The 17,500-nt window shown below is 42.6% G+C and overlaps 1 protein-coding gene across 1 annotated transcript in view; it reads left to right on the top strand.

The window, feature by feature from the left end:
- The window catches only part of LOC121699041 (interleukin-1 receptor accessory protein-like 1-B), a 257,928-nt gene that overhangs the window by 222,695 nt on the left and 17,733 nt on the right, over positions 1–17,500 (top strand). Inside the window, 2 exon segments of the mRNA XM_042081640.1 lie at positions 5,901–6,046; positions 16,990–17,136. Coding sequence (XP_041937574.1) covers positions 5,901–6,046; positions 16,990–17,136 — 293 coding nt within the window.

The raw sequence follows: 17,500 nt of genomic DNA, 5'->3' as shown, positions 1-17,500 counted from the left end.
GTGTGTGTGGTAGGCTGCACTTGTTTAAGAACTCTGATAGCCGTATCTGATGTCGTGTATGATCTCAGCGGGGCTCCCGTGTCACCCTCTCTCCTCTCTTGACGCGCGGCCCCGTCGTCAAGCCTCTCTGGGCCTCTCCTCCGCCGCCATCACTCATTCTCTCTATCTTTACGTCTCCTCAGATGTCTCCCGCTCTCGCTCTCTTTCCCTCCATCTCCTTGGTCACTCCATCATCATACAGTATCTTCTTTTTGTGTCCCTTATTCACACTCTCATGTCTGTTTTTCTATGTACTCTCTCTATCTCTCCAGCTCTTTCCTTGTATGTGCCTCCCTGGTTGTCTTTTTTCTCTATGAGTTTACTCTCTCTCTCTCTCTCGCTCTCTTTCTCTCTTTCTCTCTCCATTTCTCCTTCTGTGTCCCCCACCCCCACCCCCACCCTCTTGATTCTTTGATGCTGCTGAACACTCTGGTCTCTAATGGTGCGATGCTGCTCCTTTCTCTCTCTCTCTCTCTTTCTCTCTCTCTCTCTCTCAGAAGAAGAAGAGAAAGAAAAAGGAGAGAGAGAAAAAAAAACAGCCATGCTGTGACAGATCTGACCCGCCATGATTGGCCAAGGCTTTTTACACCAGTTTAAGTCCATGTAGCGACACACATGGCTGGGTGGCCCTCTTTAAAAAGCCATCAGTCGCAGATTTATCCCCCAGATACCAGGCCCCCATGGCCTCACACAGTCCAGCCAGCCTGACTAGACAGCCAGCAGGGGAGGGATGAGGCTTCTGAAGGCCAGATGGAGGAAGAGGAGGAGGAGGAGGAGAGAAGAGGGAGTGGAGTGTGATTCCTCTAATGCCCCCTGTCACATATTTCCTGCTTCAGTCATTATCTGCGAGTCTATATCTCCCAGTTCAGTTATTATCCTGGGTTCATAACATGGCCATAGTGTCTCATTGTCAAGTCAAGTCAAGTCAAGTCAAGTTTATTTATATAGCTTATTTCATACACAGAGGTCATTCAATGTGCTTTACATAAAGAAAACTAAACAATAATAACAAATAAAAGCATAGAAGGGCAATATAGTCAAAGAATAGTTAAAAGGTAAAGATCATAATAAAAAGAAAACATAAAACACAAGGTAAAATAATTTAAAAATAAAGAATAATTAGTAAGCAAAAACAAAGGCAAAAGTAGTAAAAAAGTAATAAAAGACAAGGTAGAATAATTATCAAGGCAGATTCAGAATTTGTAACTCGGCACAGTTAGCAGAAAGCATCTGAGAACAGCTTGGTCTTAAGTCTAGATTTAAAACTGGCTACAGTTGGGGCCTTTTTGATGTCATCCGAAAGTTGGTTCCACAGCTGAGCCGCATAGCAGCTAAAAGCTGCTTCACCATGTTTAGTTCTAACTGTAGGTTTTACTAGCAGGTTTTTTACCTGGGACCTGAGAGGACGAGAAGGTGTGTACTGCTGAAGCATGTCTGACAAGTATTTAGGTCCTGCTCCATTTACTGATTTATAAACAAGCAATAGTGCTTTAAAGTCAATTCTGTGACTTACTGGAAGCCAGTGCAAGGACTTAAGAATTGGAGTAATGTGGTCAGTTCTTTTAGTTTTTGTTAGAATCCTAGCTGCTGCATTTTGTATCACCTGAAGCTGTTTAATAGTCTTTTTAGGAAGGCCTGTGAACAGTCCATTGCAGTAATCAACCCTGCTGGAGATAAATGCATGAATGAGTTTTTCTAAGTCATGTTTTGACATCAGCCCTCTGAGTTTGGCAATATTTTTGAGGTGGTAAAAAGCTGATTTGGTTATCGCTTTCATGTGGCTGTTGAAATTTAGATCACTGTCAATTAATAGAGCAAGATTTTTAACAGTATCCTTTGCCTTCAACCCTTTTGTGTCAAGGAGAGTGGCAACCCTAAGTCTTTCCTCCTTTTTACCAAATATAATTACTTCAGTTTTTTCTTTGTTCAGCTGAAGAACAGGTCTTGATTTGTTCTATACACTGACACATAGATCCAAGAGGACCATAGTCGTTTGGTGATAGAGCTAAGTAAATTTGTGTGTCATCTGCATAGCTATGATATGAAATCAAATTATTTTGAATGATTTGTCCAAGTGGGATCATATAGAGGTTGAATAATAGTGGCCCCAAGATCGACCCCTGGGGAACAACACAGGTCAAGGACGTTGGTGTTGAGGTACAGTTTCCGATGGCAACAAAGAAGCTCCTTTCTTGTAGATATGATTTTAGCCAGTTGATAACTATGCCTGTAAATCCAACCCAGTGTTCTAGTCTGTGTAGTAAAATATTGTGATCAACAGTGTCAAATGCTGCACTAAGGTCCAGTAGCACTAGGACTGATGTTTTACCTGAATCTGTGTTGAGGCGTATGTCATTAGAAACTTTAATGAGAGCTGTTTCAGTGCTGTGATTTGCCCGAAAACCAGACTGAAAGTATTCAAAATACCCATTTGATGTTAGGAAGGTGGTTAATTGATTAAAGTTTTTTCAATAATTTTGCCAATAAAAGGTAGATTGGATATGGGCCTGTAATTGTTTAGCATGGAGGCATCCAGGTTATTCTTCTTGAGAAGTGGCTTTACAACAACTGTTTTCAGTGACTTAGGAAAAGTGCCAGACAGCAGTGATACATTTACAATTTGAAGGACATCCCCCGCTATGAGGTGAAAAACAGTTTTGAAGAAATTGGTAGGCAGAGTGGCTAAGACACATGTGGAAGAGCTGAGAATCTGTACCGTTTTTTCAAGTGTTTCGTATTTTATCAAGCTGAACTCTGACATCAAGTTTAGTTTCCCTCTGTTTGTTGCTGGAAGTTCAGGTTGTTGAATTTGTAATTGAGCAGATATGTTGAGTCTGATTTTGTTAATTTTACCTTTAAAAAAAGATGAAAACTCATTGCATTCATTAGTTGAGAGAAGTTCAGGCGCTAATTGTGAGGGGGGATTTGTTAATTTATCAACAGTTGAAAATAGGTGTTATTTGACAAGTGTTATTTGAACTTCTATTGATAATGTTAGAAAAGAAAGACTGTCTTGCTTTGCATATTTCAGAGTTATATGTGCGGAGCATCTCTTTATGGATTTCATAGTGGATCTGAAGTTTGTATTTATGCCATTTTCTTTCAGTCTTCCTACACTCTCTTTTTAGAAGTTTAACTGCTGGATTTTGCCTCCATGGTGCTTTCTGTTTGTCCTTAACTTTCTTGAATTGTAATGGAGCAATGTCATCCATAATGTTTGCCATTTTTGCATTAAAGTGATCAAATAAGTCTTCTACAGAGTCTGACAGTTGACTTGACTTTAGTGAAAGTGCTTGCTCAAAGAGAGCACTTGTCTGATCATTTATGATTCTCCTTTTTACAGTCATAGCTGTGTTTTGAGGGGGACATAGACACATCAAAGAACACACAGAAATGATCAGATAAGGCCAGGTCTTTAACAGCTGTAGAGACATCGAGACCCTTATAACAAGGTCGAGTGTATGGCCGAGAGAGTGTGTTGGCCCCTGTACATGCTGTGTTAGGGAGAAAGTATCGATTAGTGCAATGAATTCCTTGGCATAATTGTTTTCAGGATTATCCACATGCAAGTTTAGATCCCCTGATATAATAAGACAGTCAAACTCTATGCAAATTACTGATAGCAGTTCACCTGCATTGACAGTGGGGTTAGTTGACCTGGCTGCGCCACCCTTTTACGGACACACAGAGCGGAGTGCATGTAGTCACGCAGTGGCCTTAAGCTGTTTGAAATGGAAGCGCAGCCATGCTTGGACGTTTATTGAACAGCACCAGCGAGAGTGTTTAGGTGCAGCCAGGACATTTATCCCTTTCATCATCTCACTCCAAAGATACGTGGGGGGGGGGGGGGGGGGGGTTGGGTGGCGCTACCACTCGACTGAGGCCCAGAAAAAATATATAAGTGGGTGCCTCGCTAATGCTCACTTTACTCTCCAAGAGAGACAACTGTGGTGGTGCTAATGTAATAGCATTTTTTTTTCAAAGCTCGCCATTGAGTGGGCCTTGTAAAGACATATCGGCGACAAACATTCTTCACAGCAGGTGTTTCAAATGCTCCTAAGGATGCTATCTCCCCGTTCCCAGCCCTCCATTGCCTCTTATAGCGTGACAGCCATGAAGTGCATGTCCCTGCACTCCCACTAGCGGTGCACTTTAGCGTAGCACGGAGGCGCCTCATTAGCCAGGTTTACTTTTGGCTGCTCTTAAATGAAAAGCTGTGTGTACAGGACTGACATACTCTATCAACAGTTTATTGTAAATTATTCTATCACCCCTAGGGTATTGCTTAGATGCCAGTAGTTTATAACTTACAGACCCAAAATATACTTTGATATGATTTAAGGAAATCGATCACCATCACTTTGAGAGAAGAAGGGGTGAAGTGTCCAACCTACTGGTAATGGACTGCCATGGGGTAGGTTGGGTTCCTAGTGCATATGGCATTTCTGTGTCCTGCAACTCATTCCTAGAGTCATCTTTTCATTCTTCCGATGTAAAAGCAACCATACTCATACTTAAGTCCATAGACAACAAAGGTTGTGTCACAGTTGGCAAAAGAATTCACTGTGAACAGTTTGTTTTAAAATACATCAACAAAGGTGTTGGTCTTAACAAGGTTTTCACAGTGATTGCATCTGCCAAATCGATGGTTTCCCTGTGGCCTTTGGAGATACTGTTTTTTACTGTTAATTCCTAGTACAATTTCCACCTTCATCAGCGTTATGAATTTGCAGTAAGAGGTGTTTATGCTACTGGCAGAATGTGAAATACAGTATGTAACTCTTCGAATCAGCCACTCTGTTATTGAATGAAACGATCCCACATCCCTATGAATCGCTCGTTTGTAGTTCATCTAATTCACTTGAGCCAGTGCGGTACACTGAGGCCTGCGGTCATGATTAATTGTCATTAGCCATTCTGGAGGGTCCTCAAGGGAAACAGCAAATGCTCCTAGAAGTAGGTCCCAACACCCCCATTCCCTGTCCTCTCCCATTATCACCCCCAGAGCCGTTACTAAAAAAGGCCACAAACAGTCTATCCGTAAATGTTAAGAAAAGAGAACATTATTTTTCCATTTATTCCGCCAGATTCTTACAAGCCTCGGCAGTGGAGGTTCATTTACTTTATGGACTATTGTTTTTTTCCTTCCTCTCTCTTCAACAGCCCCCCCCCCGCCCACACACACACACACACACATACAATCACTCCACCACCCCATCATCCCTGCACAACTCCAGTTTCCATGGCAGCCGTTATGAAAAGCGACTTTTTTTAACCTCATTATTTAGTTATCTCCCCCACTGTGCGGGCAAACGTTGGCTGTTCTGTTCTGAATTGTCGTTCCCCCTTCTCCTTTCCATCTTGCTCCTCTCTACCGTTCTAAATGGACCATTAAACCCTTAAAGGAGTACCGTCACAATTAACATTCTAAAGAATATCTGGGTTCATTGAATTCAACATAGAATTTTAGAACCTTCAATTGTTGCGGAACTTAGAACGTTCAAAAACCTACACCTTTAAGGGTTAACTCTGCTGTCTCCCTGAAAATGGGATACTCACGAGTCTGTTTTCCATAAAATCCAGATGCTTTCACTGGTTTAAGTCGAGAGGGTGTTTCCCAACAGTCGCCTCTTTTCTGGGTTGTATTGATCTGTGTGATGCTCTGCAATGCCCCCCACCCCCCCCCCACCCCTAATATCACATCCCATTCATGTCATGTCGTCAAGTGTAACTCCACTCAGCAAGCATCCAGAAGGAATCCCAAGCCCTCATGGGTAATCATGTCACGATGAATGTGCAATGATGGGCTGTAATCACAGGGGTGAATCGCTGAGCACATGTGCTTCCTCTCTGCATTCCAGAACCATCCGCGAGCACCTCGGGGAGCGGGAGGTGTCTATCTCCTTGATGATTGAACCGATGAAGGAGACCGACTTGGCGAACTACACCTGCTACGTGGAGAATAACAATGGCAGACGGCAGGCCACTGTCCAGCTGACCAAAAGGGGTAAGGCACTGCCTGTTAGCTCAACTTTAACAGCTGAAATAACATGACATTCTGATTCTGATTCTGAAATTGTATGACACTGAAAACTCTCACAAGGCACACTGGCAAGTAAGGGGTAGCTTCTCTGCTCCGTATTTACAGCACCTGACTCATTTCCTTGAGTCTATTTGTCCTTGAGGGGGTTGAAACACCTTCATTACAAAAATAAATATGAACAACTTTTATCATCACAGAAAAAGGCCACCTTTGAGTAAATGCTGCCAATGCTAGAAGTATTGACAGGGTTTTGACTAACTTCTTTAAAGTATTTGAATTGTATTTCTGAACTATGCTTTTCTAATACAGTATGATCATTCCAGAAATCGATAATGCACAAGGCATTCCTGGCTTGAAAATAGCGCAATCACAGAATTGGGTTAAACTATACCTCTTGAGGGGAAAAGATGTCTCCTTGGACTTAACTGAACATGCAGTACATAAAGAGTGGTAATATAATTAAATGCCACTTTGGTTTGATTGAATATTTTTTGTACTATGCTATGTAAGCCATTCTTATATATGTTTGGAAACAGCATAATTAGAGACCCAGAGCTGGAGATGTACTGTAACTCTTGTCTTAATAACACAGGAACTACATCTTATATATAACACTACAAATTTCTGAAGGTTGGAAAAAACACACTCCTCTAGCTGATCTCCTGCAATGTGACTAGTGGAAGAATAATACAAAAAAAAACATGTTAAAAATAAGAAAGCAGAACCCATCATTGTGATGCCCTGCCGATTTGTCAGCTGTGCTGCTACAGTCGGTTCAGTTCTGTCAAAGCAGTGAAGTCTGAGAGAAGGAGTCTGTGCCCTAACCCCACCAGACCCTTAAAGATTCTGGAGGAGCATTGGTGGACCTCAGCAGCCTTGGCTGTGAACCAGGAGATTTTTGGGCAAAAGCTGTGAGCCGCTCCAATGCCTCTCTCTGCTGCGGCTTTCCATCCTGCTGCCCGATGTTAGAAACACCAGGCCTTATACCAGGGGCTAAAAGAAGACTCTCGCCTCGGGAGGAACAAGATACTCTGTAGACAGCTCAGCTTATGTTGAGTTCATGTAAGGTTTGGGCTAAAAACTATATAGAGTGACGTGGTTGGCCTATAGCAAGAGGCCTGTGTTTTTCAGGTAACTGAACTGAAGATCACAGAGGATGAGTTGATCTCTAATGTATTACTTTCTTTTTTGTTTCAATTTAAGTGTTAACTTGACCTGCGTGTTCCTTTCCATCTGTCTGAAAAGGAGTCTAAAAAGAATGGCATACTTTCATCTTTCTTTCACACACAAAAAAAAAGATTGTTTTCAATGGACTTCTCAGCAGTGTATTATTTCAACAGGCCGCATGATGCTGTGGCTTGCCACTGAACGATAGCACGTTAGCATGTGGCCTTTAGCGGAGGTCTTTCATTTAATGGAGGGAGGGACCCTCTGTGAGCTTACAGCAGTAACATGGGAGGGGATGGGGCCAATGGCGGAAAAAATAAAAGATAAAAAATGGGCCATAAAATAAGTGTTAAATGGGTCGATGTATTAGACAGCGCAATTGGCTGAAGAACATTTGAGTTGACCTACATGCCATAACTGGGAACCTTGACCTGCAGATAATGTTTTACATGACAAGGACTGAAGTATTCTCTTTTTTATAACAGGCTCAGGAAGATGGGGGAGTGGAGCACCATGGTTTAAACGTAAATGTTACAGTGGCATATAACGTCTTCATTGTCCTTCATCTTTCTTTTTTTTTTTTGCTACGAGAGCAGAGTTGTGGGAGGTTTAACACAGATGGGTTGATGGTGTCAAGGCGATGAATTCTCTCTGCTTCTGTGTCGGTCTGCTTAAATATTAATGCACCCTCACACAGGCTGAGAACAATGATGTGGCGACAGCTCCTCGTTCAGGAATGAGTTGTTTCCTGTTCATCTTTTTCGTGTCTGTAATCACTTCCTCAGCTAGAAATATCTGCTATAAAGTCACTTTCTCCCTTCCTTGCTTTCTCTGTATATCTCATTCTCCTGTGTGCTCTCTCTTCTCAAAAGATGAGCAGTCCGTTTTGCTATTTTCTGGTAAATCATAACAAGACTGTCCACATCCCATAAGACCTGCGTATCGACCAAAAGCTTTTAAAGGAACAAAGGGAAGCAGGAGAAAGGAGAGAAAAGGAGAAGAGACACATTCCGACTGCGTGTTCCGCATTCTGCGGCTAAGCCATCACTCGTTCGCGTTTCATTTCGATTCGCCGGGATCTGTGTATGTGCAGGGTTTTGGAGTGGCAGTCGTCTTCACTCAGAGCTGTCTCGCTTCAGAGTCAAAAATCCAGACGAGTGTCAGCCACTGATCCTGTCCCCTGTCTCTTTCATCTAACGCTTCAATATAATGCAGCTCCCTTTTTTCACATCTGCTCTCCCCATCTCATGTCTTCTTAAGCATTTTACTTCATTTCTTTCTCTTTTTTATCGAAAGCAAAAGCTGTTATCTTTGAGAGACTTGTCTTTGAACTCGGTCGAAGATCATTTATCATGTATAAGCAATACAATACCATTTATTTTCTCAATTTTCTTTGTTTGCCTGCTTACAAATGTCATACCACGGAATCATGAGGTAAACTCATAACCACACTTTCCGTGGATTGAAAGAAGTTTCTTTTGTTCATTTCTCCGCCGTTAAGGTTGTCCTCGGTGACTTGAAAGCTGTCAGTTGTGCATATTTTTATACGACTGGATATTTCTCTTTTTAAAGTTTCAGATGAAGCCACTTTGATGCCACCCCGGATTCGCTTTAGTTGCTATATTAAAAGGATTTATTCCAAAGCCTCGGCTTTGGAATAAACTCCAGGAGATTGTGCTGCTCCCTTTGGACACTCGCGTCTCAAACGCATGTCTCTCCCCGACCAGGGTCTGTGGAATTGAGAGCCCCTTCATACTCTATCACTCTGATGTTTATTTTATGCATTTCGTGTTGCAATATTGATGATTTGAGCACAAGACGAGCAGCATTTATACTTGCTTAACATAAATCAATGTTTGTTTGTTTGCGTTTGGCCCGGCTCAAGCGATGGTTTATGCTGTTTCACCGTGTTACATCGACCACATGCCCACATAGACACCCACAGTAACACACACATGAACACACACACACACACACACACACACACACACACACACACATGCACACATGCATGTCTGCACATTAACATATGTTTACAGCCATATTCCCTTAGAGGGGCAAAGACACATGCATAACACCCACACACTTTAATGGGAGGACACATCCTTGTGCAATCATGCTGACTAGCACACACACACACACACACACACACACACACACACACACACAGGCAGAGCGCATTGTGATTTCTATTCTCAGCTTTGCGAGGGAGGGGAGGGAGGAAGAGAGGGAATGCTGGCGGTGGTGATGATGCGGTGAGCCTCTCATTGCAGTGAGAGTTGAACTTTTATCCACTGCATTGGAAAGCAAGTGGACTTGATGCCTTAAGATTGGTGCTCTCTCTCCCTTTCTCTTTCTCTCTCTCTCTCTATATATATCCCTCTCTCTATATATATATCCCTCTCTCTCTCTATCTCACTCTCTTTCTATCGGTCTGTATCTCTGAACTGTGCCCTGCTAAAATGGATCTCTAAGGGAAAACAAGGGAGCAGCACATTTCCTCTTCAGTGCAGGCGCAGATAAAAAGAAAGCCAGATTCCAAAAGAAGACGTTAAAAAGTAGGACATCTAATTGGAGGACTGGAATTGAGGCATCTTTTGTAAGCTGCTTAGTTTGTGGGATAATGAAACTCTGTCCCATACCATGCATTGTTTTTCATGATCAAACAAGGAAGCACCTTATTGCATATAATCCAAATTAAAGAGTTTAGTCAACAAAGATGTGACATGACTTCATCTGAGTCACAAACTACAAGCCATACGAGTGGTCAGGCAACTGCAAGCCCTCTGCCCTGTCCATCAAAGTAAAACCACAAGCTCACACTTTACTTGGATGGTACGCCTACACACTATCTGAAGATGCTCAGATTATCAACAAACTATCTGTTGTTGAAGTAAAATTTATGATTAAGGTTAAGGTTTGCTCTCCAGAGAGTCCGATATCCAGGCTAGTGATGTTCAGTATTTGTTCAACAATTTTACATACTGAACTTGACTCTTTACATTCTGTTCTCTTAACATTCTGTTAAGTCTCTGTGGGCAGACTATCCAAGTCTTTACCATCTGCAGCATCTAAGTTGGTTTTAAATTATCATGTAAGAAGACCAAGATATAGTGAGCCTCTGCCTTGTACATAAAAATTTGAAGGACATCAGAGCAGTACTTTATAAGTGTGAACAAACAGAGAGATAGACGGATGGGCTGATTACAACAGCCTCTTCCCCCCTACCAGGGATGGGGGTAATAACTCCCTTTTCACTGAATGACGTCCATTTTCTGAACACAGAGCTGAAAATAGTATGCAGCTGTATGAATCTCCACAAGTGCACTTTTGTCCGCTTAATTTGTTACATTCTACCCTGTAATCATCCTGTGCCAAGAATGCGTGTTTGGTTCACTTAAGGATTTTGCTGTATCACCAAAGGAATTTCATCCACTGCAAGGTTTTTTTGTCTCATTTCAGATGTGACAAGTGCTTGCAAGGAAACACATGTGGTGTTATTAGAGGACTTACACAAAAGGCTCTTGTTAAAGCACAAGAAGAATTTTGGCCTGTGAAGAGTCGATTTCAAGAAACAAAGTACATTTTGTGACACCAAATAGACTTCAAGTGAATGAAGGACACATAATTCTCTGAATTCTATGGCAGCTTTGAGTTTCAAAATCCATCTGAGTGACTTGACAAATGCTAGTTATCTGCTAATGCTAAGTGACATCCTAGATCTGGAATGTTCTTTACACTAGGCTACTTACCAAGGTAACACGAGACAACAAACAGTACAATATTAGGTGCTCCTGTTAAGGCACTACTAAGTTTTTGCTGTTCTGCTGTTCTAAGCTGTAGCACAAAAGCTGATATGGAAATAGTCCATGTGTAGGTATCATTTTATTTGTCTGGGTTTTCCATGCCTATGTGAGACAGAGTGTTTATGTCTGTGCAGGTGTTAATGCGCGGAGCGGAGACTGCGTGAACATCACTCACAGAAATGGGCCCACTCCAGGGAACCGTGCGGAGTCATTTTGCTTGGTCGCAGTACCTTTACTCTCCCCCCATGCCCGCCCGCGCCAATCGATGGCCGTGGCCATGAGACCGATTTGGCCAATTGTAAATCTTCTGGGGCTTACGGTCCGCTCTTGTGTTCCCATTATGTAAGCAGTTGGTGCTTGGCCACGAGCTTTCTTGCTGCCACCTCTGTGAGTTCCTTGATAATTGTTTTCTTTATTGCCCCCTCAAGGGGAGGAAACTGGTGTCAATGATCAGTTATTAATGATGGCCCCTCAGCTCAGTGATGGCTACACTCTGGTTGCTGGCCAGAAATGACAGTCCATCTCTTGGTCAATTCAAAAAGATTATCTGATTGGCCGTCCTTCAGTCCACTTATCTGTCTATTTGTCCATTTATTTTTTCTCTCTGTCTGCCTTTCTGTCTGTCTGATATTTACTGTATATATACATGTATGGGTCATTGACAAATAAGGCTTTTAAAAAATGTGTTTTCAAAATAATCTTTAAAAATGGACAAAATGCATTTTTGAAGATGGAAGACTGTGTTTAAACAAGTCTTAATGGTTGTGCAACATTTACAGAGGTTTTAACATTATTATTATGACCGCCGCGCAGCGAAGCGGCGGTCATATAGGTTTAGTCAGATTTTTTTCTTCTTTTTTTTCTTTCTTTTTTTTTTTTTCTTTTTCGCATGTCCAAATTTCCGTCAAGGATTCCCGGGACACTGTAAGACTGGGGTACACAAAACTTGGTGGGCATATAACCCCACATTGATAGCATGGAACCTCCTTTTTTCGTTTTGATCTGTAGCCCCCCCGCTGGACTGGACCCCCCGAAAGGAGGGTAGGGCAGACACAGTTTTCTGTGAATATCTCGAGAACCGTAGGGTTTAGGAGGACCATTTTTTTTGTATGTTGATCTCAAAGGGCCATGTCAACCCATTCCATAACCACTCATTTCATGTATAGCACCACCACAAACAAAAACACAAAAAAGTAAAAATGAGGTGTTGTAATCGCAGGTATCTGTGACCTAACATAGTCAAAACTGCACGAAATTGGAAGTGTAGGATCATTATGACACCCTCTGAATGCACGCCAAGTTTCGTGGAATTCCGTTCATGGGGGGCCACACAATAAATTAATTTATGTTACCATACACCAACTGGCCTGTAGGTGGCCGGAGACAGTTTTCTGTGAATATCTTGAGAACCGTAGGGCCTAGGAGGTCCACCTTTTTTTTGTATGTTGGTCTTAAGGGGGCATGTCAACTTATCCCATTAACACTTATTTCATGTATAGCGCCACCTAGTTAAAAATTAAAAAGCAAAACATTAGGTGTTTTCATCACAATATCTCTGGCTGACATGCTCAAAACTGCACGAAATTGGAAGTGTAGGATCATTATGACACCCTCCGAATGCATGCCAAGTTTCGTGGACTTTCGTTCATGGGGGGCCTTACAATAAAATAATTTATGTGTACATTTAGTGACCGTACACCAACAAGGATTCCCGGGACACTGAAAGACCGGAGTACACGAAACTTGGTGGGCATGTAACCCCACATGGATAGCATGGAACCATCACTTTTCGTTTTGATCTGTAGCCCCCCCGCTGGACTGGACCCCCCGAAAGGAGGGTAGGGCAGACACAGTTTTCTGTGAATATCTTGAGAACCGTAGGGCCTAGGATGACATGACCAATTTTTTGCATATGTTTGCCTCCAGGGGTCATGTAAACCCATTCCATATGCACACATGTGCATAAACAGATACACACGCACACACAAACATTCACAGTAATCCTACGTATGACACATACTCACACAGTAGACATATATACGCATGCATGCACATGCACACACACAGGCACATAAACAGGCAAACACACAAGCACATGCACATGCACGCACACACACCCACCCACACACCCACACACACACACATAAACATAAACATGTACACGCACACATGCACACAATTCAAGAATTTCTCAGAATTATGAACAGGCAAGATGGGGGTGGGGTTGTATAAAATGTATATTACATGTGAAATCTATGAACTAATCATGTTTTGGTACTTGTTGTCTAGCAGATACCAGTGAGAATTGAGTGTGCATAATGCAATTCAGTGAGACAGTTAGAATCATATACGCCTTTCAGCGTGACTTATTTTTGTGGAAAACATGTGCTGGAATGGGCAGCGGTCATATTTTGTACCGCTCTGTGGTACATCTAGTTTAATTTGTAGTTGACCCTGGTATTAAAAGTAACTTATGAATACTTTATTGTAGAGGGCGGGTATTTTGGTTTTCCAACTTTTTACATTTAAAATGTGTACTTTACAAGTTTTAAAAAAAGTATATTGTTTAATATAATAATTAGGTACAACACATTTTTCAACCATTTGTTCACTTTAATCTACTATTACTGTATTTCTTGGTTTAAATTAATATTTTACCGGTTTGCACCACCTGACGATTTGGTTGCGCCACCTGACTTTTGCTACTAATTTCAAATTATACAGACACCTTCTTGGACACCTATATAACCTTTTGACTTTGCTAGCAAGTTCATCCATTCAATTTTCCAATACAATAAAGAGTTTCGTATTAAAATAACATTTTCTTAGTTTTGCATTTGTTGTACCACCTGACATTTAAACTGTACACGTCCCACTATGAAGAGAAAGTAGCTATTTTTATCAAAAACAAACTTTTCACTCATCAGTAATGGTTACTTGGGAACCTCTTGATGAGGCAATATTCTGTTTACTCTTTTCCGTCTTCAGTTCAAAATAAATGTTCTATGAATGTGGTTGCACCGCCCTGACATTTCAGATATGCAAATTTACAGACAATGTTTTTTTTTGTTTGTTTTTCAAACAATTTAAGAGCTGCTAAACTAGTAAACTTTGTTATTTGAAAGATATTCAACATAAAATTATGCTCCCATATTTATTTTACCTTTTAAATTCTAGATTTAATACTTCACATATTGCTCGGACATTTTGAGGGTTTGAGATGACAAAATATATAATATATAATTTTTATCATAAACAGAAAATATGTTCATATAGGTTTTATAGAATTAAATGATGCTTGTTATGAATAATTTCAAATTATTTTAAACCAAAGTAATGAACTCGGACACAGAAATCTACAGTCATGTCATTTACCCATATTTTTTTTTTACATTTTTAAATGTTTTTTTTTTTTTAAATGTAAAAGTGTTTTTCAATGGGCCACTTATTTCCGCTTGATCAAGGCCAGGCATCAGAGTTGTTTTTCAGCACTGCCCTTGAGGGGCCACTGGACAGGCAACAGTAAATGGTGGGGCTCTTAAGGAGATCTACAGGAGACCCAAAGAACTAGCAGCAGCTATATGCACACTAGACCTAGTGTGTGTGTGTGTTTTTGATTTGAACTGATGTCCATTAGCCTGAACTGTTGCTGCACCACAGTACATTCAGAGAAGTTTTTATTTTCTTTGGCTTTTCATTTAATGGTTGTTTAGCAAGATGTATATGCTTATTGAAAGGATTTTGTGAAGGCCATTTGTCCGGTTTTGATTTGTTAAGTTATTTGAAGGGAGCACTGTGTTCTTTTCTGCCTCTTTTGTGAAGTCATTATCTACAATGCAGAGCCGGGAATCCTAATAATAATTAAAAAAAAACATCATTCAGCACATAAAAGTCATTCATGACTCATTACATGAAATTGCAGCATTTTATTCCTTTGAATTATATCACCTTTGTCAGTAGTCTAAGGGATTATATGTATATGGGTGGAACAGGTGATCCTAGGCCTGCTGTTGCTCTTTTTTGACTTCAGCGACTATGAAACCCAAAGTCATCACCTGCCTCCTCGGAAATACCTCGAGATGTATCAGAGAGCAGGCAGCTGTAGCAGAGGCATCAACACTTTTCTCAGTTACCTCACAGAGCAGCCTCCAAAGAATGAATTCAATCTATCATGCCTCACACACGCACACACACACACACACACACACACATACACATACACACCATCTCTTTTTCCACTCCCCAAGTACAGCAAACTCCACGTGACAGCGCCGCTCCTGCAATCCAAATGTCACCGCTGACAAATCACGATGTCAGCCACTCCTTCAAACAGTATCCCGATCCCGTCGGCAGCAATGAGGTGGTGCGGAGGTGACGGTGGTGGTGGTGGCTCCAGACTAGCAGAAGGTGGAGGAGGAGAAGTAGGAGGAGGAGAAGGGGAGTTATGATGATGAATCGCAGGATACCAAGTGGCTCTTTCAAACCTCAGGCCGCGTAAGTGAGGCAGAGTCCGCGCCACTCAGCCCATCGTTTGTCTTGATCGGGCTCCAGCAGAAGCCAGCAGCCATGCACACCAGGGCAGCACCAGGGTGACCAGGGGAGGGGAGGGGAGCGGACCTCTGTTGTCCAATTTAGTGCGAGTGATTGACAGTTGTCAGATGCAGCCCTACCTCAACACACACACACAATTACACACACACACACACACACACACACACACAGATAGATAGACACACATTCCCAAGCCCCATCTGATCCTGAGTGAAAAAGGCGAGAATGATGGGAGCAAGGCAGAGAGTGGAGAGAGAGAGAAAGAAAGACAAAGAAAGCAAGTAAGGAAGGAAAGAAGAGAGAGAGACTAGGTCTGGACGGGGATGATAAAACAGACCTAGCCACGGAGGAGCGGAGGCTTGGTGGAGAGGGAGCGCTATCGCTCATCGCAGAGACAGTCCAAGCAAAATGGGGCTTGAGTTGTGCGGCAGTAATGAGCGCACGTGTGTCGCCGTGATAGATTAGCCCGGCCACGGTCCAGCCTGCCACGGGGACGCATTAGTCAGCCAATGGGGCTTGACCAGCACACCCCGCGGCATGGCCTTCAGGGCCGCCTCCAACCTGGGGGGAGCGGTGGACTACACGCCCCACAGTGCCTCGGGGGACACCAACGTCCACCACCACCTCCGGGAAGCTGCAACGCAACGAGTTCTAGCCTTGTAGAGCTATTCAGATTCACTATGCTTTTCTTCCTTGGGCTCCTTTGTCACCACACAACACAACCTTATTCAGAGGATCTTGGGAGGAAATTGTCAGGCTTTAAGTCTTTTTTTTCTCCGTTTTGTAGGGGTATTTGTATTTGGGAGGCTATCTTGATATTATTGGTGGTCACGCTCCATGCTGTGCTAGAAGTCTCTAGGCACAGTTGTTATTCATGAACAGCGGCTGGTGTTTTCTTTTTGCACAAGGTGCCTCCTTTCTGGTGAAAACACCTCACGTCCTTCGACATCCTCATCTAATGTCCCTTAGGCCTTTTTTTTCTCCAAATGAAATGTTTTTTTTTCTTTTGGTGTTTTCCAGTGGTAGCCTTTCTTATCACTCCTCTCTTTCCTGTTTTGACAGTGTCAACAGTTCCAGCTTATCATTTTAGCTAGTTCTAACGAAGCAAATATTCAACACGGTGGATTTCTATGATTGCGGGACCTTTCAATTAACATTCTGTTTCTGCCTACTGTTTGTACTTTTACCGTGCATGGCTAACACATCAAAATGAGTTAATAGAATAAATATCTATTTTTCTCTTTTGTCCATCTCATTCTCTTCTCCTCTCCTCTGTCTCTTATTTTCCCATTATTTCTCTTCTCTCTTCTCCTCTCCTCTCTGCTTTTCTTACTCTCGCTCTCTCTCTCCTTTTCTTTCTTTCTTTCTTTCTTTCTTTCTCAGCAGAGCTTATGTACACAGTGGAGCTGGCCGGGGGGTTAGGCGCTATCTTGCTTCTGCTCATCTGCCTGGTCACCCTGTACAAATGCTACAAGATCGAGCTCATGCTCTTCTACAGGAACCACTTTGGGAGTGAAGACGTGGACGGAGGTGAGTCAGGCGCAGGTGCCCGGGGCGGGCGGATGGGGCGGGCGGATGGGCCGTGCGTGTGTGTGTGTGTGTGTGTGTGTGTGTGTGTGTGTGGAAGGAAGCTGGGGTCATGTTTGTCTTGGCGCGCACAAGTGGGGCAGAGCAAACAGAGGGGCGCTCCCACAAGTTGTGCCCCTCCTCCCATTATGGTGGCGCGATGCCAACCCCTCCTCCTCTTGGGGCCCGGGAGCGCAAACAGGCAGAGTCAACAGCCACGGCTGACGGATGGCATTATGAATGAAACATTATGATGGCGGGGCAGCCGTGGCCCACTGGTTAGCACTTCGGACTTGTAACCGGAGGGTTGCCGGTTCGGACCCCGACC

This window comes from Alosa sapidissima, chromosome 23, assembly GCF_018492685.1.
Source record: "Alosa sapidissima isolate fAloSap1 chromosome 23, fAloSap1.pri, whole genome shotgun sequence".
Classification (NCBI taxonomy): Eukaryota; Metazoa; Chordata; class Actinopteri; order Clupeiformes; family Clupeidae; genus Alosa; species Alosa sapidissima.
The sequence above is the reverse complement of the archived record's forward strand: the minus strand, read 5'-3'. Positions and strand labels throughout refer to the sequence as shown.